The sequence below is a fragment of the Crocodylus porosus genome, unplaced genomic scaffold (genome assembly GCF_001723895.1).
Source record: "Crocodylus porosus isolate Cpor-Errol unplaced genomic scaffold, CroPor_comp1, whole genome shotgun sequence".
NCBI classification, from domain to species: domain Eukaryota; kingdom Metazoa; phylum Chordata; order Crocodylia; family Crocodylidae; genus Crocodylus; species Crocodylus porosus.
Window position 1 is genome coordinate 8,029,400 of NW_017728932.1, and position 26,795 is coordinate 8,056,194.

The window sequence follows — 26,795 nt, forward strand, 5'->3', positions numbered from 1 at the left end:
GAGAACACCCTTAAACACAAAGACTACCTCTTGCCTGTTCTGAAGAAGCTACTGTATTAGCAGATAGCAGCAATGCGTTAAAGAAAGTGCAGGATGAGTTATCTTACCAATCACTGTGCAGGACAGGACAGTAAAGAGTAAACAGTAAAGAGACAGAAAAGGCCACTGGTGTTTTCCAGCAGTGGTAAAGAGTGGTATTAGACCAACAAAAGGCGTGAAGAGAAAGCATTTGGTGAAGGGAATCCAGCCATACCGTTAAAATTAAGGTCTACCCTGCAAAGAGAGTTCTTGCAAAGGACAGGACAGCAGTCCCACCTAGACACACTGCCTTCATCCCAATCAACCCCAGCCATAAGCAGCCAATGCCCCCCCATCACATCTGCTCTTGAGCCAAATTAAAGCCATCTCTTGCCCAGAGTGATGGAAAGGAAAAACAAAGGGCTCCTTGACCTTTTCTCTTCCTGTCCTGGGACAGCCAGAACATGGCTCCAAGGTTGTTAGAGATGCTGGAGGAATCCATACGTGCCTTTGAGTCAAAATCCTAATGGAAGAGATCAAGCAGTACAAAATTCATCACCGCCTTATCTGTAACAGCATGCAGAGCTGACTGGCAGGGCCAGCTAGAAGCAAAATCTATATTTTAAAAAATAAATAAATACTAGCTTTGGAGCAAAATCATTGACTCGTGTATCTCCAACAGCACAGATGGGAACTAGCAATTATAAAAAGGTAATGTATTAATACTACTCCAGCAGGAGGGTCTGTTGATAATTCTACATTTAGAATCATCTGTCAATAAGTTCATTTAACTTAATGAGCTCGCCATGGCTGATTGTTTTAAACAGCATTACCCAGAAGTTGGGCTGAATGTGGTGTTTATAAATTGTGTTGGCTTGCCACAGGTATACAGAGAAGGCAGCTATTATGTACGATTCCCCTGTCCCTGTCTCCACCCCAAATATACATGTTGCTCTGCCAACACACTACACTACAAGCCAGCTATTCCACCCCCCGCCTGCAGACAACTCATTAGCTGCTTAGAGCAGAGTTTCCTAATAAAGACTAAAATAGGACTCTAGTTCTTTTCCTTACAAACTTGGGATTTTAAACAGGCTTGGAAGGTGGGAGGACTACTGTAGCAATGCTGCGTCACCTCTAGTGTAGTCAAGGAAAGAAGTGTGTGTCTGTCTGCCAAGTCCAAGCCAAAGGCAAGGAAACCCATGTGTGATAGAACAAGATTCCAGCAGTTCTCCAAGCATCAGAGATCCAGAGACAGCACGCAGCCCACATAAATGGTGCTTCAGGATTCATTCTAACCTAAGCAAGTTCTGTCTTCTATTCCTTATAAGAACAATGTATTTTCTGTGCTTTTTCCGAGAACTCCAAGCCTCTAGTATTTGAAGGCTTCGCAATATTGAACCAGTATCATTATTCCCATTTTACAGGTGTGGGACAGAGGCCCAGGAGAACAAGTACTTTGCCCCCAGTAACATAGGCAGTATAATGGAACCTGGGTCTCACCCCGATCCTCAAACCTGGGGCCTCAGCTTGCCACTCCTCCTGGTCTGCTACCTCCTCAGCTGAGCACTGGGGTGGACACAGGTGAGCAAAACCCATTATCTGGGCCTAGTGATCTATCTACTCTTTGCAACTGGAGTGGCCAGCCAGGGCCAGCCGATCCTTTACCCCTTCTATAAAAACCCTTGACCTGGAAGAGGAAGTGTCCAAGCAACAAGACTGAATCTTGTACCAAGATTGCCTTGTCCTTGGCTTGTGCCCCTACCAACTCTCTGATGGATTCTCTGCCTACCTTGCTCACAGACCTGGAGTTTGGCCTGACCCTTCAGCTCCCTAACCCAACTCCGGTTTGATCTCTCAGATACGTAAGCCAGGTGGGTCTCCTGAACCTGTGCTCTGCCCTCTTTTTAATTCGTGGATCTCCTGGATTTCAGCTTCACTACCCTTGGACTCTGCAGACTCCCCTTAGATCTTAGTTGCTTCTTCAGACCTTGAGCAACCACCAGATCTGGCCACCCATGACAAAGCATGAGCTTGGCTAGTGCTCGAAATTATCCTGTAAGCTGTAGCCAGATATCCTCATAAAACTGATGAGGAGGACCCCCCCAAGTTCTTGGAATTTACTACGGATCCCAGAGGAAACCAAGAACATCCATCCATAATGAACAGTCCAATGAGACCAATTTCATCCCCACAAGGTAAATATATGAGAACGTTTCTCTGCATCCTTTAGAAAAAGTGATTAGTTTGTGCTGCCTTCATCACTATTAGTTAAATCAATTTCTCAGTATTAGTTATGGTTAGAGCTCCTCCATTTCCAGGATTTTTAGAGTAAAAAATAATATCCACAGATGTGTGTGTCAGTCATACGGTGGGTGTCAACCCGGGCAATTTATCTCAATGGCTGTATCTTCCAACTGACACGTGCTTAGCATCTCGGATACAGTCTCAATCAAAAGACAGGTTCCTGCCAATAAGATATACTAAAGCCAGGCTATTATAGAGGGGAAAAAAACACTTATTACATCTTCTGCAGTAAAACATAAGGTACCAAAGAGCTCCACTTTGGTTGTTTCACTGCTTTCTATTTGGCATTTATGATATGCCCCCTGTTAAGACTGGACGCACAGTTATGCACTGGGCAATTTTCCTCTTATTGGTGCTGTTACTGCTACAGAATTAACTCCACTGTTACAAACTGAAGTCCAGAAATGAGAATAATGTTCTGTTTCCAGCTACTGGACTATTATTTATACACTATGGAAAAGACTGGATAAAAACACTTTCTAGATATGCTGTTCAGTCTCTTTTCAAGCCATGAAGTGATAAAAGCCTATCGGACTGCAGTACTAATTAACTTTTTAAATTAAAGCTCCCTGACATGGTTTTAAACATGGTTAATACGTAATGATTATACCAAGCACTTACATAATGGGGATGTATACTTTTTGGAGTACATCAATAGCATAGCATTATATTGATGCTGTTGTTAAGTATTTGCATTATTCAAAGTTGTGGACTATCAAAATCAGCAAGCAACTGACACATATCAGTATGCAACTTTCTCACGAGCTGATCCTAATTATTCAGACCTCTGAACTGAAAATGAGTGGCGACTAAGTGTTCTTGGATAGAAAGGACAGCCAAGTCAAGTATAGCTGGAATGATACTAAATTAGTTCATCAGCTGCAGAAAGAATGACTGAGAAGCTTTCAGCTCCTCCCATTCATCAAATTTTCATATCACTGTTTTTATTTAGGGTCAGGCCTCTCCTACACTCCCCAGTCTGTCAAGAAACTTCACTGAAGTCAAGTCACTTGCCTGAAGGAGGACTGCTGATTCAGATCTGATCTTACAGCTCAGATTCTGATAAAGCTCATTCACCCTTAGGGCACTTTTAACAGGGTAATTCATCTTCTAAGAGGGGTCACTTTGGTGATAGAAATATAATCTTGTTTGGTTTTTTTGTTTTTTTGTTTTTTTTTAACTGTAGTCTTAATAAGCCACCAGTTAACCTGTTTCACTTTTCAACTACAAGGTATGCTATTGAGTTATTGGAGACAATACTTAGAAAAAAGGAAGAGACAGAGACAGAGAGTGCATGGCAGTTTCATAGAATATAAAACATTTAAAGATACCAAGTTCTTGCACAACATGGAAGCTGATTCTTATTTTCTAACTGAAGCAAGTCCCAAAATGGATGACTAGAAAATTGCCTTTTTATGCATTGAACATAAGCACTGCAAGAGCGGGGAGCCCTAAGCGTAAAGGTAAAAGGAGTGCAGGCTGCATATTCAATTTCTTGGTCGGCTCTTGCGCGTCAGCTTTAAAGACTTGAGAAACGCAAAGATGCTTTTGAAATTCTTTTCCTACAACCCCCACGTATCAAAATAATGAGAACATATATTAAATAATTAGCTTTCAAACTGCACTTTGTAAAAGAATTTTTTTTTTTTTAAAGAAAATAATATCATCATAATGGATTAAAAACTGGAAGAGAACTGGGAGAACAGTGAGGCAAGCTAGGTTTCCACAGGCCAACACATAGCCACAGCCATGTGTTGCCAGGCCTGACAACATAACTCCACGCTATAAAGAGTTCACAACAAATCAGAACTGGTCATTTCAAACACTGCTGTTTTGTTTTTTTAAAAATAGGTCTGCAAAATTCCTGGTAGTGGTGGTTTTCCTCATGCAGAGAATCCAGGGAGAGATATTGTAAATGCACGAGTAACACGCTACGTAATGGAGTGATGCTCCCCAAAGGCAAAGAGCAGCAGTACCTTACCTCCAGCAAAATATGCATTTATTCGCACAAGCCAGGCTCGGGGTGGCCTCCATGCATTGGTGACTCTCAATGCCATAAAAAGTATGTTTGTAGCAGCCTCCTCTGCCTCGGAGCATCGACTAGAAGCAGGAAAGAGAACAGAACAACGCAGAAATTTAACACACAGTCTACAGCCAAATGATGCAAAAAGTCAAGCTGCCTTGGAAAAAAAAAAACAAGCAGCTTTGACAGCTCCAGCTTTATTTAAGAAAGGAAACCGTGGAACAAATTTAATCTCAGTGTAATGGACATAATAGAGCCAATAACCAGAGTATCAACAAAGCTGCTTAAGTACTCTAAGAAAAGAAAACTTCATTTCAAGTAGAATCAATGCCTTGCAATAGAGATTGAAGTTCCCTCTACTGTAATATCCACAACAAAGCATTCCTTCAAGCTCTGCATCATTTGATTTTAAATTATGTCATATCCATATCTACTATCCATATCCAGTGCCAACCAGTTATTTGCTCCCCTAGCAGCTGTGCACTTTTCAACTAATAATCACCATGATGTTCTAATCCATGTAGGCAGAAATTCTACAAGACAGGCTAACTTGGGGGCCATAGGTCACACCAAGGAAAGAGACAGTCTTTTTGAGGAAATTCATGGCAAACAGTCATACATCAGTGTACACTATAGCACAGGTGTGGGCAAAATGCAGACCGCAGGCCAGATGCAGCCCGCCAAGCCATTCTATCCGGCCCACGGGGACCCTAAAAAAATTAGAAAATTAATATTTATCTGCCCCGACTGCCTGTCATGTGGCCCTTGATGCCTTGCCAAAACTCAGTAAGCGGCCCTCCGCCCAAAATAATTGCCCGCCCCTGCTACAGCACCTTATACATGTCCTTATACAAACACTGTGATTCAGCGCTCAAACATTTGACTCTCCTTTGCTAGAAGGAAACAATTGCATCCTTTAGTTTAAACATTAATTTTTCACACGCATGAGCATACACCAGTGTCTTTTACTCAAGCGTGTAGCCATACTAAATATTCTCTATCAACACCCAAAACGAACTGGGTTAAACTTCTTAGCATTAAAAGGATCATTACTGTAAAAATCTGTAAAAACAAAGAGCAACAAAAATACATTTAAAGGCTGCATAATAAACTCCCACTAATTTTTAGTTTCCTAAAAGACTAGTACTTTTTCCAACTCTAATTCAAATAAATAGCCTGATCCTGTAAACTCTCATTCACACCAGTAGTTGGCTTTACCAATAAAACCACAATATTATTTTGACAATGGGAGAGCTGCACTCATCCTTTAGGCATTTACAACCTATTTAGAATGCAAGTTGCTTTCTTAAATTAAGACCGCTTTTCATTCAATTAAGAAATACTAATAAACAGGGGACAATCTCTACCACTATAAAATGAGGTACAGGAATATAACAAAATAACTTGTAATCAACCTGAGCTAAAAGCCCCACAGATTCAAAATTAAGTCTCATCCCATAAGAAAGGCAATACAGGTAACAAAAGTTTAAGCATGTAGTCAGATTAAGAATAAAAAGGTTTATCCCATTCCCCAAAGAAGATGCCAAATGTCATATGGAAAGATTTTAGAAGATGTGTATCTTTTGAGACCATATAATGCATATAGATCGTATAAAAACCTACAATCAATGATCTAATGACAAACACAGAAATATGAATTTTGAACATGCTAATTATTTTCTATGGCACGCCTAAGAATAAATACTTTTAACTGAGATATTCTTGTCCAGTTTAAATGAAAAGCAGGCCTGATTCTGCCTTCTGCTGGTTTAAGCCAGGACCAGTTCTATTGAAATCAACTGAGGAACATTGGGAAATTGGTGACAGAGGTCAAGCAAACTGATTTTCCAGAATCTATTTCTGCTGTAGTTTATTCCACTGCCATACACCCAGCACATCTAAAAATGGCATGCCCCCATCTAAACACAGTGTATTCCTATTTACTTTTGTTAAATGGCTTTTACAGCGCTACTTGAAGTGGTGGCACTCTCTAACAAACCCATTCATTCTCCTCTTCTCATTTGCAGCTTTAACAAAGTCTCACAACTTTTTTCTTTTAAGCATCTCATCGCCTGCTCTTATGTTAACAAGAAAACAAACAATAGAAGGAACAAACATCTAAAGAAAAATGCAAACAGCGAAAAGTTAGCCAGATCAATACGCCTCACAAAATATTCATGATAGTACAGCAGGGTGCTCTTTAAGCTATTCATAGGTGCGGATGTTTTGATGCAACACCTCCCTGATATCAGGCGTTTCAATAAAAAAAAAAAATTCATCATTCAATAAGTTCTTTTGAAAACAAACACAGCTAATAATGCAGCAAAGGAGGGAGAGAGACCAGAGAACTTACTGCTGCCAGCGCACAGGAAACAAAGATGTGACAGCACTTTCAATAAGTGCTTATTCCCAAGGCCTTTAATTTTAATAATATTGCACACATCAGTAAATTGCACGCATGCTACACCCAAAATTTGTAACATTACCTAGTCACCAAGCGAGAAAAGCACATCCTTTACAATGTCCCACAATACACAGAATTGTATGACTTGGAAAGGGAAGCCATCATTTATATCTAATTAATTAAAAGACTAGCAACAGCGTAGTTACTTTTAAATGAAGTTCACCTCACTGTTTGACAAATCCTTAGACACAGGGAGGAATATAGCCTGAGCACACCAGACATATTAATTACAGAGCGATTTCAGCAGCCTGCTACACCTATACTAAGTTTAATGCTTCAATGCAACTGGTTTGCTTTTTCAACCTTGTTCTTCCGATAACATGCATTCCTGTAGACAGGGGTGAAACAATGGTAACAGCAACACCCCAAAATGACACAGAGTAGCTCTGACATCTGTGTCTCAATCATATATATTTCTACCCTAAGTGACAGGGATTTAACCTACCAATGCAAAATGGCAGCCCAGAAGCCAATCTTACAGGAAATAGGTTTTTAAAGGTTATTTCAGATACAGGACTGTCACACCTTTAGGTCTCTAGTAATTTCCTTTTGTTAGGGGAGAGAGAGAGAGAGAGAGAGAGAGAGAGAGAGAGAGAGAGAGAAATACCTTTGTCCACCGACAAAGCTTCACACCAGAATGGCTTCCAATCAGTCTGTAGCCTGAATAGGAAGAGGGAAAACAATTAATACAGCTGATTTTAAACGTCAGTAATTGGCACAAAGAGAGAATCTATTCCTTAGGCATTAACCTCTTACTGCTGCTACTCCTCTTATCCTTCCCCTTCCCCCACCCCTCTGTATATTGGTTGCATACTGAATCGGCACCAATAAAAAGCAAAATTTAAATTATTGGCTACCGGCTTTTATTGGCCGTTTAGCTAATAATGTTCTCCAATAAATATAATTAATTATGCCTTCTGGCCGGATCCCCTGGACACCTAGATTTCCTCTCGCCTGCAGGGCCGGGCCCCTGAATGGCTGGGTTCCCTTGGGAAACAGCGGGTTTCCCCTTGCAGGTGGGCAGCATTCTAGCCTACAAGGGGTCCTGTGTGCTTGTGTGTGCCTACACGCATGTGCATTGCCAGACAATCGGAGAGCATGGAGAGCAGCTCCTTGCAGGTAAGCCTGTGGAAGGGAAAGGGCATGGGGGAGGGAATGGGTGTGGGGGGAGGGCAGATCAAGGCTGGAGGTGCTGCCCAGCCAGGGCAGTGAATGGGACCTGGGGCTGGGTGGGGAGCAGGATGGAGCCACAGGCAGCTTGTCCAGAGGGTGCTGGGGGGTGGAAGTGGCTCCCCGCCACTGCACACACCCTTGGGGGAGGCAGGAGGCGGGGCATGAGCTCCCCCCTAGATTTGTGTGCGGGGCAGATGCAGGCTGCTCGCTGTGGGCTCAGGGCTCCCCACTTTGCTGCCTTTCCCTGCAGGGCTCAGGAGCACCACACCAGCTGCATACCCCCTGCCCACCCAGCAGCCATGAGGTCAGCAAATTGTGCCTCCTGCTGCAAGGTGGGCAGGGGATGCGTGGCTAGCCTGGAGCCACCAGGTCAAAGGCCACAGAGCTGACAGCCCCAAGCCCACAGTAAATGAGCTTTAGTTTAAGTGCTGCAGCCACCATTTTTAAGCACAGGGATGCTTTTAAGCAGGGAAGAGCTGAGTGGGGCGAGGATGGATGTAGGCTGCCTGCTGTGGGGCTTGGACTCTCTGAGGTTTTTTAAAGACCTTTAAAAATGCATTTTAAAGTACTGACACAAATAAACTTTTTTTGGGGGGGGGGCACATGCCAGCAACCTCCAGCATCACATGTAACCAGATTGGTTATCAAATCAGTACCGACTGATATGGCTGGTTAATAATTGGCTACTGGTATCAGCCAAGAAAATCTTTATCAGTTGCACCCCTACACCTCTGGAAGTACCAGTAGATGTAACAATAAACACTGTGAAAGGGATAAAATGGAGGGGAAAAAATCTGCACACATCACTGTGTCCCTGCTTTTTCTTACTTCCTGCAAATCCAAGATGTCAGAAGGAAAACCACATAGCTCTAGCTCATTCAAAACACCACTTATCCACAAAATGGAGCTGAGTCCACACCCTGAATTCAGACAGGCCAGTAAATAAGCAAGACAGTCGCTCACATATTTATGGTGGGGACTAGAGGCCTCAAGACAACAATGTCTGAATGACAGAGAAGTATCTTCATCTTTCTTCATTCTGGGCAAACTCTCCAAGGATGGAGACTCCACAACTTCTCTGGGTAACCTGTTCCAATGTTTTACTATCCTCCTAATGAGAAATTTCTTTCTACTATCTAACAGAACTTCCCTTGCTACAATTTGAGACTACTGCTCCTTGTTCTGTCATCTGCCCCCACTGAGAACAGTCCAGTCCATCCTCTTTGGAACCCCCTTCAAGTACTTAAAGGCTGCTATTAAATCCCCTCTCAGTCTTCTCTTCTCCAGACTAAATAAGCCCTATTCCTCCATCCTCTCTTCATAAGTCATGTCCCCCGGCCCCATAACCATTTTCATTGCCCTCTGCTGGACTCTCTCCAATTTGTCCACATCATTTCTGTAATGGGGGCTCAGAACTAAACACAGTACTCCAAATGTGGCCTCACCAGTACTGAATACAGGTGAATTGTCACTTCCCTTATCTGCTGGCAACGCTCCTACCAATGCAGCCCAGTATGCCATTAGCCTTCTTGACAAGGGCACACTGTTGGCTCATATTCAGCATATTGTCCACTGTAACCCCCAGGTCCTTTTCTGCTTAGCCAGTCAGCCCCCAGCCTGTACTGGTGCATGGGATTGTTCAATTGTAAGTGCAGGACTTTGCATGTGTCCTTACTGAACCTCATGAGATTTCTTTTGGTCCAGTCCTCCAATTTGTCTACGTCTCTCTGGGTGTGTCTACACATGCATTAGAGCCGGGAGTGGTTTACACAAGTAAACGCTCCCAGGTAGGCATCTACATGTGCAGGAAAGCAGGAGTAGATTTGCTGCTAATGGCAGCAAACAGCTCCCACTTCTTGAGGCCCTATAATGGGCCATTGCCACCACCAGGGGAGCTCTAGGTTCCCCCTGGTTGCTAGCCCAGGGGTTGGCAGGGAGTCATTGCTCCTGGCTGGGGCTGGGACACTACATCCTGCCCCTGGGGGTGCTGCCTGCTGCCAGCACAGAGCCAATGTTCCCCTGCCCTGGCAGCAGGGAGCTCCCAGCTCCAGCTCCCCAATCAGCGGTAGGGGAAAGAGCTGCAGCGGAGTCAGCACGCTGTTAGCTGTGCTACCAGTGGATTGAGGCAGGAAACGGGGACTGGGACCTGGCCATCCCCCCCGACCTTCCCCACAGCTCTTTCTAAGCCCCGCACCTCAATCAACCAATCGAGGCATGGGACTAGGACCTACCCCTGACTGGGACAGTCCCCAGGCCACAGAGTGGGGGCTGGAGAGCCTGTTCCCTGCTCAGTTTTGGGTAGCGAGTTGGGTAGTGAACAGCCTGGGGAGCCTGAAATAAGGATCTCCCAGCACTGGCCTCAGTCACACAGCTGACACTAAGAGATGAGGGTCTCCCAGCCCCTGCTCCTTGATTGGGATGGCAAAGTAGGGCTGGGAGACCATATCAAAAGCCTTGATAAAGTCAAGATACACCACATCTGCTCGTCTCCCCACATCCACAGAACCAGTCACATCATAGAAGGCAATCAGGTTGGTCAGGCATGACTTGCCCTTGGTGAATCCATACTGACTGTTCCCAATCACCTGCTCCTTCTCCAAGGGCTTAGAAATGAATTCTTTTAGGACCTGCTTCCCGACGTTTCCAGCAACTAAGGTGAGGCTAACTGGTCTGTAATTCCCTGGATCCTCCTTTTTCCCTTTCTTAAAGATGGTACTACATTTGCCCTTTTCCAGTCATCCGGGAACCCTCTTGATTGCCATACATTTTCAAAAAGCATGGCCAGTGACTCTGCAACCACATCAGCCAACTCCCTCAGCACCCTCAGGTGAATCCCATCCAGCCCCATGGATTTGTATATGTCCAGCTTTTCTAAATAGCCCCTAGCCTGTTCTTTTGCCACAGTTGGCTGCTCACCTCCTTCCCAAGCTGTGCTGCCAAGTGCAGTGGCCATGCTCATTACGCACTGAATACTAGTATTACCCAAAATTTCCCTCTTTGAAATGTGCTCAAGTACCCAGATGCCTGCACAATAAAAATCGCCTCCAAAATTAGAAGATGCATGAAAAGGATTTGGAAAAACCCACTGGGTGCCATTCACACCATGAGCCAGGCTGTTTACTCAGTAAGGCAGATTGGGCATGCCTAAACCTGAATGGTCACCTCAGCTAGTGAGTTTTTCATTGCTAGTTCCAGCAGATGTTTCTGTTTCTGCTCTTCAGCCAAATGAAAGTCTATGAACCAAGTCCTCCTCCTCGCCAAACGGCATGAGCTCAACCTAAAAACCTGCCAGTCAGCACAAAGAACCAAGCCCTGCCAACCCTGGGGAAGAGAAGAACTTTTGTTTTTACATTCCAGCCTTTACTTATGAAGTTGTTGGACACTCTGCATTATGACTAGATGGTGGGGGCAAATGGATCTCTGCCCCATTTAGCCACCTCTGTAACCCCAATGAGATTAAGCCAGTGTGACAGTTAGTATTAAATGAGGGTGGCATTTGAGTTGGATGGACTTACAAGCTTAAACTGCCTGAGTAGAAAAGGAGGTCATACAACATGCATAACACCCATTAGGGGCTACTCCTGTCAGTAATTGAGCAGCCATCCCTCCTACTCAACTCAGTGAGAGTGGACAACTCTCAGCCCCACAAAGGAGCAGCCTTACAATGCTGTATTCAAAGTTAAGAAAAAGTTAATGAGGGAGAATCAACTACTGATGTTGAAGACATCTATGGGCCAGGCTGATTAAATTTAATGGAGCTATACCATCTTGCACAGCTGAGTTACTAGGGGGAAAAAAATAAATAAATCAGGTGTGTTGGTCCTGCTTAGCCGCCAACAAAAAATTTAAAACTTGGAAGAGATTTTCTCCAAAAGTGCACAATGCTGGGAAGCCAGTCTGATCTGGGTTCTACTCTTCGCTCTTGCATTAACTCGCTGCTTGACTTCGGACAAATCACTTTGCTTTTCTGTACCTTTGCTTTCCCTCCACCCTTGAGGTCTCTAGGGCAGAAGCAGTCTCTCTTGTGTCCAGGATCTGATTTCAACTGAGAGCTCCCCAAATGTTGCATGTTTTTTTTAAAATTTGTATTAAACAACTTGTGTCAATACAATGCCGTATGCTCTTCCTTCAACCAAAAGTTCTGAACCAGATCCATCTATATAATTCTGGTGCTCTATGTTTCTATGATAAGCTGTTACTTATTCAGGAGTTGTGTGTAGTTCATCAGCAGTATTCATGCGAGACTTCTCTTCTCCCAGATTATAACCCTGAACGTCAGTGTGTCTTAACATTATTGCCTTTTAAGATAGAAATTATATTAAAACAAATTGAAGGCAAAATCCACCTGCCTGAATCCCCTATTGAGCAGTGCAAGGTAATGAAACAATGAGAAATTGTGACAGGTGATGAAATCCTGAGGTCTAACCTCCACAAAGCTTATTTCTCCAGGAAAGGACTACACAGGAGAGCACAGGAGGACTGTGTAAGCATCCACAGTCCTCCCCAGAAGACTAAGAGAATCCCACACCTTCATCAACTCTTATAACTTGGCTCAATACCAAAAGGGGCTGGAGGTCCTCAGCCAATTTTAGCGATGAAAAGGGTCTGACTCATCCAGATAGCCTCTGCCAGGAATCAGAGCTTTGGGGATTGGAAGAAATATCATACGGATCTGCAGAGCAACTTATAAGCAATTTAAGCAGCTGGCAAGCCAGGCTCTTTACTAGTTGGGTAGATTGTATGGAAAGTTTGGCAGGAGTTACCCATACAGCCATCCTAGTGAATTCAGGACCTGCTAAGTATTTGCAGAGTCCTAAGCCAAGTAAAACTTCTCTCTGCGCAGACTGACTATATTTAAATAGTGTATGTATGGATATTTTAATTAAGAAAACACACACTCAAATTTCAATAAAGCCCATTATCCATCAACACGGGCAGCAAACCAGCTTTAGTTACTCAGGGGAAGGGAATACAAAAAATTGTACGAGAAATACTGGGTATAATTTGTAATGACACCAGATTGTAGATGTTTAAATAGACACCATCAGTAACTCAAGCCAGCTCACCTCTTGCATCAGTCCTGCCACATCACTTTCACTACTACCCTTCCTTGGCTCTATGGCAAGTCTTTCTTAGCCTAAAGCACTCAAAAAATTGGTTTACAATGGGAGTCTCAGATCCAACTCCTGGGGTCTTTTTATCTGACTTTATGCTGACAACATTCCCAAGGACATGCCTAATGTAGTTAACTGTCTTTATTATCAGTTCCCGGGTGATAGCAAAGAAATTATAAAAGTTTCTTACCTTTTGAGACACCTAACACCTAAGCAACAAGACTAAACCTGTGCTTTCAGTACAGTAAAAGCTCTGTTATCCGGCATCCCCTGGGAACGGGGGATGCCGGATAACAAAATATGCCAGTTAATTGAGCAGTCCCAGCTGCCACTTCTAGGGCGTCCCTCCGCTCCTCCCGAGGCATCACCGCCCAACCCGTGGGCCCCATGGGACACGGAGGCAGGCCCTGCGCAGCCTGTTATGCCCCTGGGCTGTGGGGGCTCGGCAGCACAGGCTGCTTTGCCCTAGTCCATGGGGGCTCAGGGAAACCAGAAGTGCTGCAGTGGGCCCTTCCAGTTTCACTTTATCTTACAAGCCGTGATGCCAGTTAGTGGAGCATGCTGGCTTGTAAGATGCTAGATAGCGCAGCTTTTACTGTATAGTCCAGATAATAAAAAAAACCTGCTTTCTGGACAGCATTCTCTAAGCACAACTTGGTGGATTGTGCCTTGAATTATCACTGCACGAATGATCTGATTAATTCTTCAACAACCCAGTATTCATAGAAGTCAAGCCCCTAAAATATCTTAATCATGAACAGTATCAGAAGACAACAAAAAATCCTTATGAACAGTGCAAGAGCTTCAAAAGCAGGGATGTGTTTACCACATCAGCCTATTCTGAATGATGCATTCCGAATAAGATAGAACCTGCCAAACATCCATGAATTTCTCTAATCAAGTCTGTGTTATAACAGGCATGAATAACAGCCTTCAAGTCAGCTTTTGAGAGAAATGGGTGTAGTCTAGTAATAATGCTAAAACTGATAAATGTTGGGTAACAGTCTGTTCCAACAATCGAACCAGAGTCTAATATCACAGCCAGATTTTCAGAAAGAAACCAACTAATGAGCTACTACAGCGGCAGGCAAAATACAGCCCATGGGCTGCATCCAGTCCTTGGGGCCCCTAAAAAAATTGTATTTATTTGCTCCTGGCTGGCTGTCAAAGACATAACTGATTTAGGTTAAATCAGTTTATTGAACCTCTGTCCCAGATCCCTGCCAGATTCAAGTTAACTCACAGTCTCCCAGCTTCCCAGGATGCTTTGCACCTCCCCAGCAAACCCTCCCTTGCAGAGTAGGTGGGCTAGCCTTGGCCCAAGCTGTCTGCTAGGGCTGTGCAAAATTTCGGCAGCCATTTCGTTTCAGAGGTGTTTCAGCCTGTTTCGGCAGCTGAACCACCGAATCTGAAATGAAACGGAAAGCTTCAAAACATCCATGAAACAAAACGAAACCACCCAAAATGTTTCAGAAATGTTTGGGATGTTTTGGAGCTGGGCTTGCAGGGAAACAGAAACTCAGAAGAGGGACGAGGAAGAGGGGCGGAAGGACTGCTCCAGTATTGACATTTGTAGCTGGCCAATGTCTGTAATCTGTCCTCAAGGTCCCTTCCAATCCCAGCGCTCTGGGGGAGGGATGGCAGCCTGCTGTCATCCCGCACACCGATCCAGGGGCCCGCACCACCTGGAAGGGGTCTGGCACAGCCCCATAGCCCTCCCAGGGGGTGCAGGCCCCCGGATCTGCATGTGGGATGACAGCAGGCTGTCACTGCACCAGCACCCGAGTCTGCTTGGTGCAGCCCAAACCGAACACAGCTGGGAGAGCTGCGGGAGAAGGCCCCATGGCTGCCCTGCTCAGCCCCATTCCCCACACAGCCCAGCCTCCTGGTACTTTAAAAAAAAAAGCAAGCAAAAAAAAAAGTGCTGGGAGGCTGGGGTTGGGTTTGGGGGCAGGCAAGTGGGTTGTTCCCCCCGTCCCCATGATCTCACAACTAGGGCACATTCACTCTTACCCCTAGAAATTAGTTAAAATTTATTAAAAAACGCCCCATCTTATTGTCTGGGAAAGCAATATTAATGGGGAAGCACACACAATTTCATCCTTGCCTGCCTATAACTTGTATTCTGTCTCAAACAGTCTTAACGTCAAAGACCCATCCCCCCCGCCTCCAAAAACCTGGAAAAATGGACGCACCTAACATATAAGTGCAGAGAATCCAGTTCTCCCTGCCCCTACTTTTATATAAGAATCCCTTCATCGTCTTCCACTGCTGTAGGCAAAAGGAGAAAAAGAAAATCAGGCCCACAACTAAGCACACCACCTAGGTTATTACTCTCCAGCTCTATTCCTGCAAAGCAGCTACTTCTGCGCTAGCACATTAGCACTGCAGTCACCTCTTCGCGAGCTCTTCCAGCTTCCAGCCTATGGTCCTATTCAGTCTCAGCACTTTTAGTATCTTCTTTCTTGAGCTGTATATTGTCTATTTATTTACTTATGCACAAATGTTGCAAGGAATAGCACGTATGTTTAGCAGATGCAATGCCTCATGGTAGAAGTCGCTCCATTTATTCTGCCAGGCATTCAAGCAGGAATTCTTTTATTTGATTTTATTTAGATTTTCACCACCGATATTCAATATTTCCATAACCAACATTTGAATTCTGTCCTTCTCCAACACATAGTTCAGTAGCTGGGCTGGTGTCACGAAGCTAGCTGACAGGCTGCTAGTGCCCTCTGCAGTTCAAGGGCTTTACCTACATCTACCCTCTCCAAACCATACAGCCCTAAGCCTATAACCTCCTTAGCAATGCTTCGCGCTTTCTAAGCCAACCAATGTCAGGCTCAGGACCGCATTATTTTCACAGCACATATAGCTCCTGGCACATATAGTCAGGATTTCCAGAAGGGCTCAGCATCCACAGCAGAGTCCAGATTGTCAAAACAGCTCAGAACACTAGGTACTGAAGGAAATTCAGCTATAAGAATGAACAACAAGAGCTGTTGAGCTTTTAAAGAGTGCAGAGCCAGCGATGGGTGCCGATCACTTGAAAATCTGGCCCTGAGCTCTTCCAAAAGTCAGCTCCCACATGTCCAATACACTCTGAAAATCACAGATCAAAGTACTTAACATTGCTTTCCCACTAGGAAGTCAATGCGCTGAAGATCTTACCATACCATAACAGCCTGTGCTATTTCTGATACAGGGCTGTCTTGTAATATTGCTCCCCCTTGGGTTTCAATTTCCATTAAATAAGAAAGCAATTTTCCAGATCGTGATGATTCTTTAAAGAACAGCATGAGAGAAAATACATGCACTGTTGTTAAAAATATTTGGTATTTCCATGACAGTTCAGTTAACAAACAGGAAAATACGGTCTTAATTAAATGGGGGGGAAAAAACCCCAAGGTTGAGTAATCAAGCCCATGAAAATGAGAACATTCTGGACAATACAGTGCTATATTCTGCTCTTATTTAGACTGGTAAAAACCAAGACCAGCTCCACGGGATTTGGGTAAGCTTGTTCCAGATTTAGTTGGAGAAGCCAAAAGAAGAAATTTGGTGCAACTGACTGGATTAAGCATCTAAGTAACATCAGCTCAGCCATGCTATGTTATATTCATGCCATAACATATACAAAAAGCAAAAAAACTTAAACTTATTGTTTAAGATGAAAACGGAAAAGAGCATGCTATTGTATCCACTGCAATTGAATTAATAACGGCAATATGGAAAGTCATCTAGACTGTTTAGAATTTCCCTAGATGTTGGTTCTCATCCTTCCTTTATTTGCATTAGCATGCCTAAAAGAGCCATGTAAGTACCATGAAGTGAAGCAATACTGTCCAAGAGCCACTGTAGAATTGGCCCTCTGGGGTCTCATATTGCACCTGCAAGTTATTTGAGACAGAGAAGTTTACTGGTAACATCCTGATCTTTCCCTCACTACCAGCCTTCCCCTTGGAGCCTGCTTGGCAAGGTATGTTCTCTGTGACTTTTCCCATCGCCAGTGAAGGATATGGCCAATCGGAAAGGAGTTAAAATTCTACAAACAATTCAGCGAACCAGAAGAGAATAGCGGTTTCTGCCCTAGACATGCTAACACTGAAGCACAGCAAAATGAAGTTGACCTTTTGCTTCACCCTCAGTAAATTAATCCTATCTGGTGCAGATGAACAACATGTGGGTAGATTCGGAAGAGGCAATGCAAGGGCCCCTCTGAAGCTGGAGCAAGACTTAAGTTTTCCTCCTCGACTACAGTCAGCTCCTGGCACTTACAAGTGCTTAGGGGCAAATCTTACTACAAACAACGTTTCATCTTTGGCCCAAGCCTGAAAAGTCTCCGTGCAGTTTTTGGGAAGGGAGGAGGGTGAGAGGATTGGTGGGGAAGAATACAAGCAACAGCAGAAGGCAAATTAGAATGCAAGCCACATCTTAGCTGTAGCTATATGCATTTGTTCAGGCAAACAATGCAATATCAAAGGTTTTGTTTCCATTTCCAACTTATTTACATGTTGTCCGCCTAAACAGATGAAATCTCCTATAAGGCTAACACTGCAGCATGGTATCACGGTAAATGTAATAAGCACAGCCAGCTGCTTCAATTGTCATACCTTGTCTCTCTCTAGATACATTTGTCATTTGAAAGCACTCAACAGCCCACCCTGCATTTGTACTTTATGTGAGATTTGACACTAAGAAAGGAGAAAGGAATTAACATTTCCCAACAATGCAAAATCAACTACAAAAGACACTACTGAAGAGCGCCTTTAATAAACGCGTTTATAAATAGACAACTACAAGGCCCCACGCAACCCAGGAGTAAGGCTAAGTGCTACTGACGCACAACACCAATGCCAAAATAAAGCCCAATTGTTTAATCGATATTCAGTTCGCCTCAGCTAAACAAGATAAATTTGCCTGAAGGTGAATAAAAATAAAATGAGCGATTGTTAAGATAGTCCAAAGAGACACTGCTCAAAGGCAAATTCATGTGATGCAACTAAAATTTCAAAAGGAGCAGCTTTCCTCTGAAATCACTAGCCTTAGTTTTTACCTATGCAAGCTAATTATGCCCTCAGGGATAATCTTGATAAGAACCAGAAGTTCAACCCATAGCAACCAGCTCCTGCTAAATAAATTATATCAACTTTCAAATCAATTTCTTCTTTTAACAAAAAATGCATCATGTAAATAGGGTCTAATGGTGTGATCTCAGGAGGAACCTTCACAGACGTGAAAACAGAAATTAGATTATCTCCCTTCATAACAAAATGCACCAATAAAGGTTTCTGTGACTACCATATTATTCACTGGGTAAGTATATTTCAATAGGAAGCAGTTTTAACTAAACAGATGCTTGTTAGCATTAGCTCTTTGAAGCCTGCAGATTCACAAATGTTGAATTTCTTCTGTTGACTGGATGTCCAGAATGACAAAAGAGAACAAAAGCAAATGAACTATGTACTTAAAAAAGGGAATTTAACACCAAGAAGAGTAAATTCTTGTGCTCTGAGACATTAAAGAAGTTTCTTGGCAATGAAGCCTTGTGTTCAAGACTGACAGCATAAAAAAACCCCAAAAAACTGTGCGTACAATTTTGATAGCGAAGGGGTGCTTTTTATGTACCACCCAACAAACTCCTTCTTCTTAGCGCCACAAAAACGATCCAGATTAAAGCAGATCAAAAAGCCTTAGCAAGAAATGTACGTTATATCTGCATCACTGCAGTCTCAAAAATATGTAAATTATTTCCATAAAATATGATGAAGGTCCCACGCTGTAGGATGCTGACCTTCTTCTTTCCACTGCCAGAGGCATCTCAAAAACCATGACGTGATAAACGGTATTTCTAGCACTTCCTATCTTCAAAGGTTGGCATGTAAACTAGAAGACATTAGAAGCCTCTATGCACTCCCAGGCCCACACAATAACAGAATGCTTTTCCTTCTCATAAGCACAGAAATCACTTAGGAAGGAACCAGCTACTGCACTGTTTGATGCACAATGGGCTCTCCTGGACTCACTTTCAGCTGTGGGAACAGCCAGCCTTCCTAACTTGTACATCATGCCATCTTGGGGATGCACAGCACAGCATACTTCTTCTACCTCCCGCATACAATTCTGTCCTAGCTAATTCAACCTATCCCATCTCCCAGCTTTCCCAAAGACTAGGACACTATTACATATGTTTCACTATAGGAACAGCAGTGAAAAAACATAATAGCACTGCAGGCTTCGCCAGAGCTTGTTACGGTGCAATGGCTTTTAGAACCAAATCACAAAAAGGGGACTCTACCCTGCCGTCTGGGAGAGATTCAAGGCTTCCAAAGACTTCAGCACGTAGTGAGATGGGCACAGACATGGAAAGAATACAGATCAGTGTCCAAGAAGCTCATTTCTGAAGCCACCTTTGCTGGATTCTTGTATGCCTAATTAAGCATCATATAGCGTTCCATTTACAGTGATGCTAGATAAGGTAAAATACATGCCTAAGATGGCATGGCTAGAACAGGGGTGGGTAAAATGGTGGATCCAGCCAGGTGCCAGATTATTTCCCAGCAGCTCCTGGCCATGCCACTCCAGCTGATCTCCATGGAGATCCTAGGAGCAGTGGGACCGTGACAATGCGGGGCCTTGACAGTCCCATGCTCCCAGGGTCTCCACGGATCCAGCCCAGAGCGGCACTGGCAGGGCATCATGGCCTCACATTGTCATGGTCCTGCTGCTCCTGGGATCTCCAGGGAGACTGGCTGGAGCAACACAGGTAGGGGCTGCTGGGAAACAGGATGGACTTTGTCTACCCCTTTTGCTAGAACATGGATCTGCTCCCTTTCAGATAAGTAGGCTGAGCTTTGATGAAGATCTTGGTGGTTGCAAGTGTTACCATCCCACAGATGTTTGATTCACATAAAGCAAGTTTAGAATCTCAGGCCTGGCTAAATCAGGTCTCCATATCACAGTAGGGACTGCTTTGGAGAGACTCAGGAGAGAGCCCCCTAATTGCACAGAAAGCTACCTATTCATACTGAAAAACAAGGCCTGAACTCCACTCCGATGAGCCTTTTAGCTGAATCAGTAGAACAACCTGGGGAAGCTTCTACTACCACCCAGACCACACCTGTCCTGTGAACTGAGGCCTTTTGGCTACAGAGTTGCCAATCTGGCACTTTTATACATGTTCAAGCATGCCTTTTTTTTTTTCTTTTTTTTTTTTTAAGTGGCATTAAGTCCATTAACACTACTCTCCGTGGTTCTTGACAGAATAAATGGCCTCATTTTTCTCCCATGGATCATTACGATTAATCTGAATGACTCTTTTGGAGAAAAGTGTCAACCCTAAAATCAGAGCATGAAATTGAAAAGTAGCAGACAAAAAATGTAAAAGTACAATGTCAGGCTCAACTTAAAATGCCCTTTGAGAACTACTGGTACACAAAGGAGTTTTCATTCATAACAGTAATAAATAGGCTCAGCAAGACACTGGATGCCTTCAAACTCCCAAATTCTTATTCATACATTATTGAATGTGAAGCCAACTAAAGTTCTGCCCAATTAAAGATTTTAGGCCTGCATTGCTTGGCTTGAGTGACCTCAAAAGAGTCACATTTTTGCATTCTGAAGTTACAACACCTAAACACAGATTCTTTCATACCTGGAATTTGCTGACCTTATAAAACCTACCAGTCAAGAGCTTACGACAACTGTTACCAAATTCTTTGGACTGACAGGCCCACATCAACCTTCAGAATGTCTCAGGCCCAGCCGTACAGGTCCAGCCTTATTAAACTTTAATTGTGAAAGGACAGGGTCAAGGTAATCAGACGGCCAGTTACCAGGGCCTGACAGGCTACCAATAATTGACTAACCACAGGGCTGAGACAGCTCAGCTTTTGAAATCCTTATGTTGCATCTTTTCTGATTAAATAAGATCTACTAAAGCTTTTAAAACCCAGACTCTGAACCTGATCAACATACAATCTTGGTGGACTTTCACCTTGTTTTGTAAGTGCATCTCTCAGAGCTGGCGTTATCATCTCCCTCTGTTCGCTCTCCTCCTTTTTCCCAATGGTCCGGAAAGATCGATCCATCCTGCCAGCTCTTTCATCGAGTTCATGTTCCTTCTGTTTAAAGGCAATGAATTGTGATTATTTAGCTGAAAAGACAGTATCAAGATGCAGGCTAATTTCCCAACCACTTCACATCACAACTAAGAAACCTACAGACTATGCTAGTGCTCCAAAAATGAAGCCTGCCTCCCTGCAAACCTAGGGCTTTTCCCACCCCATGTCAAATGATGACCATCCAGTATTCGCTGCCATTGATTCAACAGTTTTACACCTACATTTTATAATCAAAATAAAGTTGAAATTAACAATTAAAAACTAGTATTAAGGTGAAGATTTTTAAAAGGAACCTAACAGAGTTCAACATTTGTATCTCAAAAACATTAATGGGATTTGGGCACATAAAATCCCAGCCATACAGATTTTCATCACCTCCACGTACCATATAAACCAGTAACAATCTGTAGGAATAACACCACTGTCTGCCCACTAAAACGTAGCAGCTGCCACAGGCTCAGCAGTGACCTGGTGGCAGCCTGTAAGTATATAAGGGGCTAACAGGATCTGGGGGAACACCTGTTCACCAGAACACCTTAAGGGATGACAAGGTCAAACAGTCACAAACTCCTCCAAGATCATTTTAGGCTGGATATAAAAGGAAGACTTCTTTACTGTCTGAGCCCCCAAGGCCTGGAACAGACTCCCTCCAAAGGTGGTTTAAGCACCTACTCTGGGCTCTTTTAAGAAACATTTGGATGCCTGTCTTGCTGGGATCCTTTGACCCTAGCCGACTTCTTGCCCCTTGGGCAGGGGGCTGGATTCAATGATCTTCCGAGATCCCTTCCAGCCCTAGTGCCTATGACCTCTAAGAAGCAAAGAAGAAAGACTGGAACATCAAAGCATCAGAAGAACTGAAAATCTAGAGCTGAAGAGAAACCAGCTCAAAAGGAGAAAGGCCCAAAGCAGAAAACTGGGGGAGAAAGGTACAAAGCAGAGGATTGAAGAAGAAAGAGCTAAGAGACCAAAGCAACCCAGGGAAGAAGACAGGAGACAACAACAACCAGTAAGAGATGTGGAGGTGGAAAGAGAGGAAGATGGCAAAGAAACACAGCGACTATAGTGGGGACCCACAGCTCAGGGTGAGGACGGTCCTAGCTGACAGAGAGGCAAAAAGGAATACATACATGGCCAGATATGCCTTTAGGAAAAAAGTATTATTTGAGACACTGAACGTAAGGCCAGAGCAATTGACAAGCCTGCTGACAGGTGAAAATTGAAGAGCATGGCAATTCACTTTCTGGGAGAGAGAGGGCTATGAGGAGTTCTGGGCTTGTACAAGGAAAAACAAGGTGACAAAGTCCAGGGGGATTAAGTTCCTTGCCAGGGACCAATCATGGGAGAGTCATAATAGTAAAGATGTATTTGGAGGTGATACACGAGCCATGAAGAAGATGGGTGGAACAAAGAATACAAAGACTAGAGATGGTGAAGAGAGTCTTAGATAAGTACAGAACTTGGACGGGGGTTTGGAGAGCGAGGGCAACCCTCAAGAGTGATGAATTCAGCCGAGGAGGGGTGAGGTGCCTGCCATCAATCATCCAGCTACAGCCGCACAGAGGGTATGTAATGTATTATGGGCAATCCAAAATATGCAGCCAATGTGGGGAAGAGGGGCACATAGCAGCATATTGCACATTAACCCACTGCTACAAATGTAATAGGACAGGCCACAGGGATAGAGATTGCCAGGAGAAAATAAAATGTACAGTATGTAACAAGGAAGGGCACCTATATACAAGATGTCTGACCACTTACGTCAGCAAGGTAAGAGGGACAGAAGAAGAGACAAACTGTACAAAGAAGAAACAAAGAAGGAAGACTGGAGATGGAGAGAGAAATCACCCAGAGGGAGGTATATAAAGCAATGAGAAAGCTGAGGAGGAGGAAAACACCAGGCCAAGATAGATTACCAAGTGAATTTTATGAGAAATTTTAAGTAAATACCTGGTAGAATTATTTAATAGAATCTGGGAGCAAGGCAAAAGTGGCTAAAGGTTTGCAGAAGTCACAGTCCTTATCTTTATAAAAGGAGAGAAAGAAAAACTAGAGAATTGGTGACCAATTACATTGCTAAATGCAGATTATAAGATCTTCATGAAAGTGTTAGCCCAAAAATGAGAGGCAATGTAACAGATCTGATTCATGAGGACCAGACATGTGCCATACTAGGGAGGATTGTAAAGGCATTACGGTTAATAAGGGACATGCTGGTACATGTGCAAGACAAAGAGAAACACAGAGGTTATGAATATAGATTTGGAACAAGCATATGACAGAGTAGAGCATGGGTTCATGCTTGTGGTCCTAAGAAAAAAGGAATTCCCAAATAGGATGATCTGGGCAATACAGTTACTGTATGACACAGCCAAGAGCCAGATATTGATAAAAGGTTACTTGAGCCAGAACTTTGAGATACAACCTGAAGTAAGACAAGGCTGCCCATTATCAGCAGGGCTTTCCATATGTGCAATACAGCCGCTGGCCCAGAAAATAAGAAGAGACAAGTTGATTACAGAGGTTAAAAACCCTAGTAAGGAAGAAATTAAGTGCATGCTGTATCATGGACAGCATCACAGTAGTAGGACAACACAAACTGTTGATTGATTGGGTACAGACAACACGCAACCGACTATGGCAAAGCGGCAGGGTCAAAAATTAATAAAAAGAAGAGCATGCTAATGGGAATGGGGAACTAGTATGGGCTGGAAGACTGAGGTTTGCAGCTACAAATACAAGTAATGAAGATTCTGGAAGTACAGATGGACATGAAAAGCAACAAGGCTTGGGAAAAGATAAATCGCCAAGATACGGCTGATAACAGCCTTCTGGAAACAGAGAACGCTGTCCAAACAAGGTAAAGGGGAACTGATAAAGACAGCATTATTACCAGTGATCCTCCATGTAGAAATTGCATTTTCTCCAATGTGGCAACAAGCAAGAAGGACACAAAGAAAATTGTGCACCTTTTTCCGGGGCAACAAAAGGGAGTGGGTGGTGAGGCGAGAGATACTCAAGGGGAAACAAGCAGGAGGACGGGGAATGCCAAACAGCAGAGGTGTTTATTTACACAACATTCATTAGCAGAACGTGGATGGTGGGGATAAAAGGGCAAGGGAAAACAGTGGGCTTTGGCAGGTATTTAGTTGTCGAAGTCTTGAGGACATGGGAAAGAGGCAAGGAGGGATGGAAATTCCCTTAGGTTTGGATCCCAAGAGTGGGGAAGTTCATGGTACAATATGCATTGTTAGAAAGGAACCCGAAGAAATGGGAAAACAGTAAAAGTCTGGAAAGGAATATAAGGGACAGAGCCAGAATAACAGAAGTGGGGAACCTGACCAAGAGTGAGTCTGCCAAAGTGGAGAAGGGGATGTAGGAAGCACACGCAAAGAGGAAACAGGCAGGAATCACGTGGGTGGTGGCATAAAAAGTACTACTGGTAAGAGAGAGGTTATGCAGATGGGGACTATTCTTCACACCATGAAAACACGTGCAGGTAGCCATGCATGAACTGCAAACATATGTTGAAAGAGATGAAGAGGAGCTGGGAGCAATGATGCGACTAACAACTGGGGATTAAGAGACTGGGGAGAGCTGTTCAGGGAAAATTCTGAGCGGGGAGAGGAGGAGCAGGGGGAATTACAAAATGGGTTGGGAGGAGACTGATGAAAGCATGACAGGTAATACCATCTGAAGAGATGTGGGTGGCAAGGGAAGCCTGTTGGGCAGTTATACGAGAACTGGTATAGACATGTTAATATGATGTGGAATAAAAGGCAACATTGATTGTTTAAAATGGATACATCGGGGGGGGGGAATGCACCTTGTTGATGCTGCATGTAAACAAGAGGTAAATGATGCCACAGGATAAGAAGTGCATAGATCAATGAAATGGTAGATGTCAAAGGATATAAATGAGGAGATTCTACATTTGTTTGGGGAAATGTTTTATGTGAAGTGATGTAAACTGTTTTGTTTTTAATGTGGGAAGGAGAAGATTTTGATTTTAATTAAAAAAAAGGGGGGGGTAGGTTCCTATCAGCACTTGGCACCAGGGTAAGGTGTTAGAGCTTGCTCCAGCCTCTCCAAGCGCCAGCCTGATATCACAGTATCTCCAGGCTCGATGCTCATTTCCTCCTTGGGGGAACAACTGCTTGGTTATTTGGTTTACTTGTTTAAGGGCCACACAAAAAGGCATCAGCAGGTTTATCCAATCTGGGCCAGGTGTTTTATAGTCATGCTCAGTGTTGGCTTCATTTAATCAACTTCATAGTTGGTTTTCATTGCTAAGCACATGCTGCTTTTGGCAGCAGTTCAATGATAGATAAAGTAGTTAGTGAGATTTCATTGTATCCATTACAAGAGGAGGGGCTTTTTTCCCCATGCTAATTTGGGGGGGAACCTTGTCTTGTATTCAAGTAAATACATTATTTAAAAAAGGGTCAAACACTTGTTCTTAAGATCCTGACTTTAAGATCTTCCCAAATATGGCAGCCACCTAAATGTGCCTAAAGACACGCATGTATTGTATTTGTACTCTAAAAAATATCTTTAGGCACCCAGAGCTGGTTCAGAACAATCAAGAATTCAGAGCTTGTCACTTCCAGGAATTAGGTAATACAGATTATTAAAGCCATTTAGGGCCAAATTCTACCATCCGGTAACTGAAAGCAGACTCTCAGCAATGGAAGAAAGTCTGCTCCAACCTCTGTTTCCTTTCTTTTCCAGTTTGCTCAAAAATGCTATTAAGATGGAAGTAGAGCATTTCATTGGCAATTCTACTAGCATCTCTGTAATTCATCAAAACTTCCCTTGAAAGGCTCACTACATAAAGCACTTGTCCATGAACATAAATGGGCTTTTAAAAAAAAATCCATCTTCACTCATCAAGACACTTGGACAGTAAAATATTAATGTTACTAAAAAAGTTTCACACATCCGCAAGGAGGAGATAAAATCGTCTTTTAAGTAACTATTAAATCCTGAACAAACAGACTTTTCTCCAAAAGCTGTAATGTAACACTTCACTCTGTCCTCTGTACCTTACACTCAGAGTAGATCCATTCATCACTAAATAGTAAGTGGGCAAATTCTGGTTCTTGGACCACATGCTCTGATGCCAGGGCACTGCCTTTTGTCTTCCTATGGAGCATGAAGTGCATTATGTACTTATGTTGCTGCTTTAATTCAGCATCTGATACATAAGAAAGGACAAATAAGATGTCTTATGTAGAACCAAGGAAGAAAATGTATTGAATGATTAGACATCCTTTGGCCTAGAGGGTAGGAAAAAATGGTCAATGGTAGCAAATCATTATGGTGCTCCATGACCAGTGGCATCCCCCAAGACTCCATCCCTGGACTGGTTCTCTTTAACATCTTTATCAATGATGTGGACATTGCTGTCAGAAGCGCATTGGCTAAGTTCACCGAGGATACCAAACGTTGGGGCATAGCGTCCACACCTGAGGACAGGCTAGTGATCCAGGCTGACTTGGATAAACTTAGTAAGTAGGTGGATATAGACCTGATGATGTTCAATACAGATAAATGTAAGGTACTTCACCGCAGGG

At 43.5% G+C, this 26,795-nt stretch overlaps 1 protein-coding gene across 2 annotated transcripts in view; it reads right to left on the bottom strand.

The window, feature by feature from the left end:
• The window catches only part of LOC109317050 (S-adenosyl-L-methionine-dependent tRNA 4-demethylwyosine synthase-like), a 127,729-nt gene that overhangs the window by 79,237 nt on the left and 21,697 nt on the right, over positions 1-26,795 (bottom strand). For both annotated transcript variants that reach the window (XM_019545492.1, XM_019545493.1), the window contains exons 8-10: positions 21,096-21,222; positions 7,420-7,472; positions 4,307-4,425 (exon numbers count right to left, since the gene is read on the bottom strand). In XM_019545492.1, the coding sequence (XP_019401037.1) occupies positions 4,307-4,425; positions 7,420-7,472; positions 21,096-21,222 (299 nt within the window). The remainder of the gene's footprint in view (positions 1-4,306; positions 4,426-7,419; positions 7,473-21,095; positions 21,223-26,795) is intronic.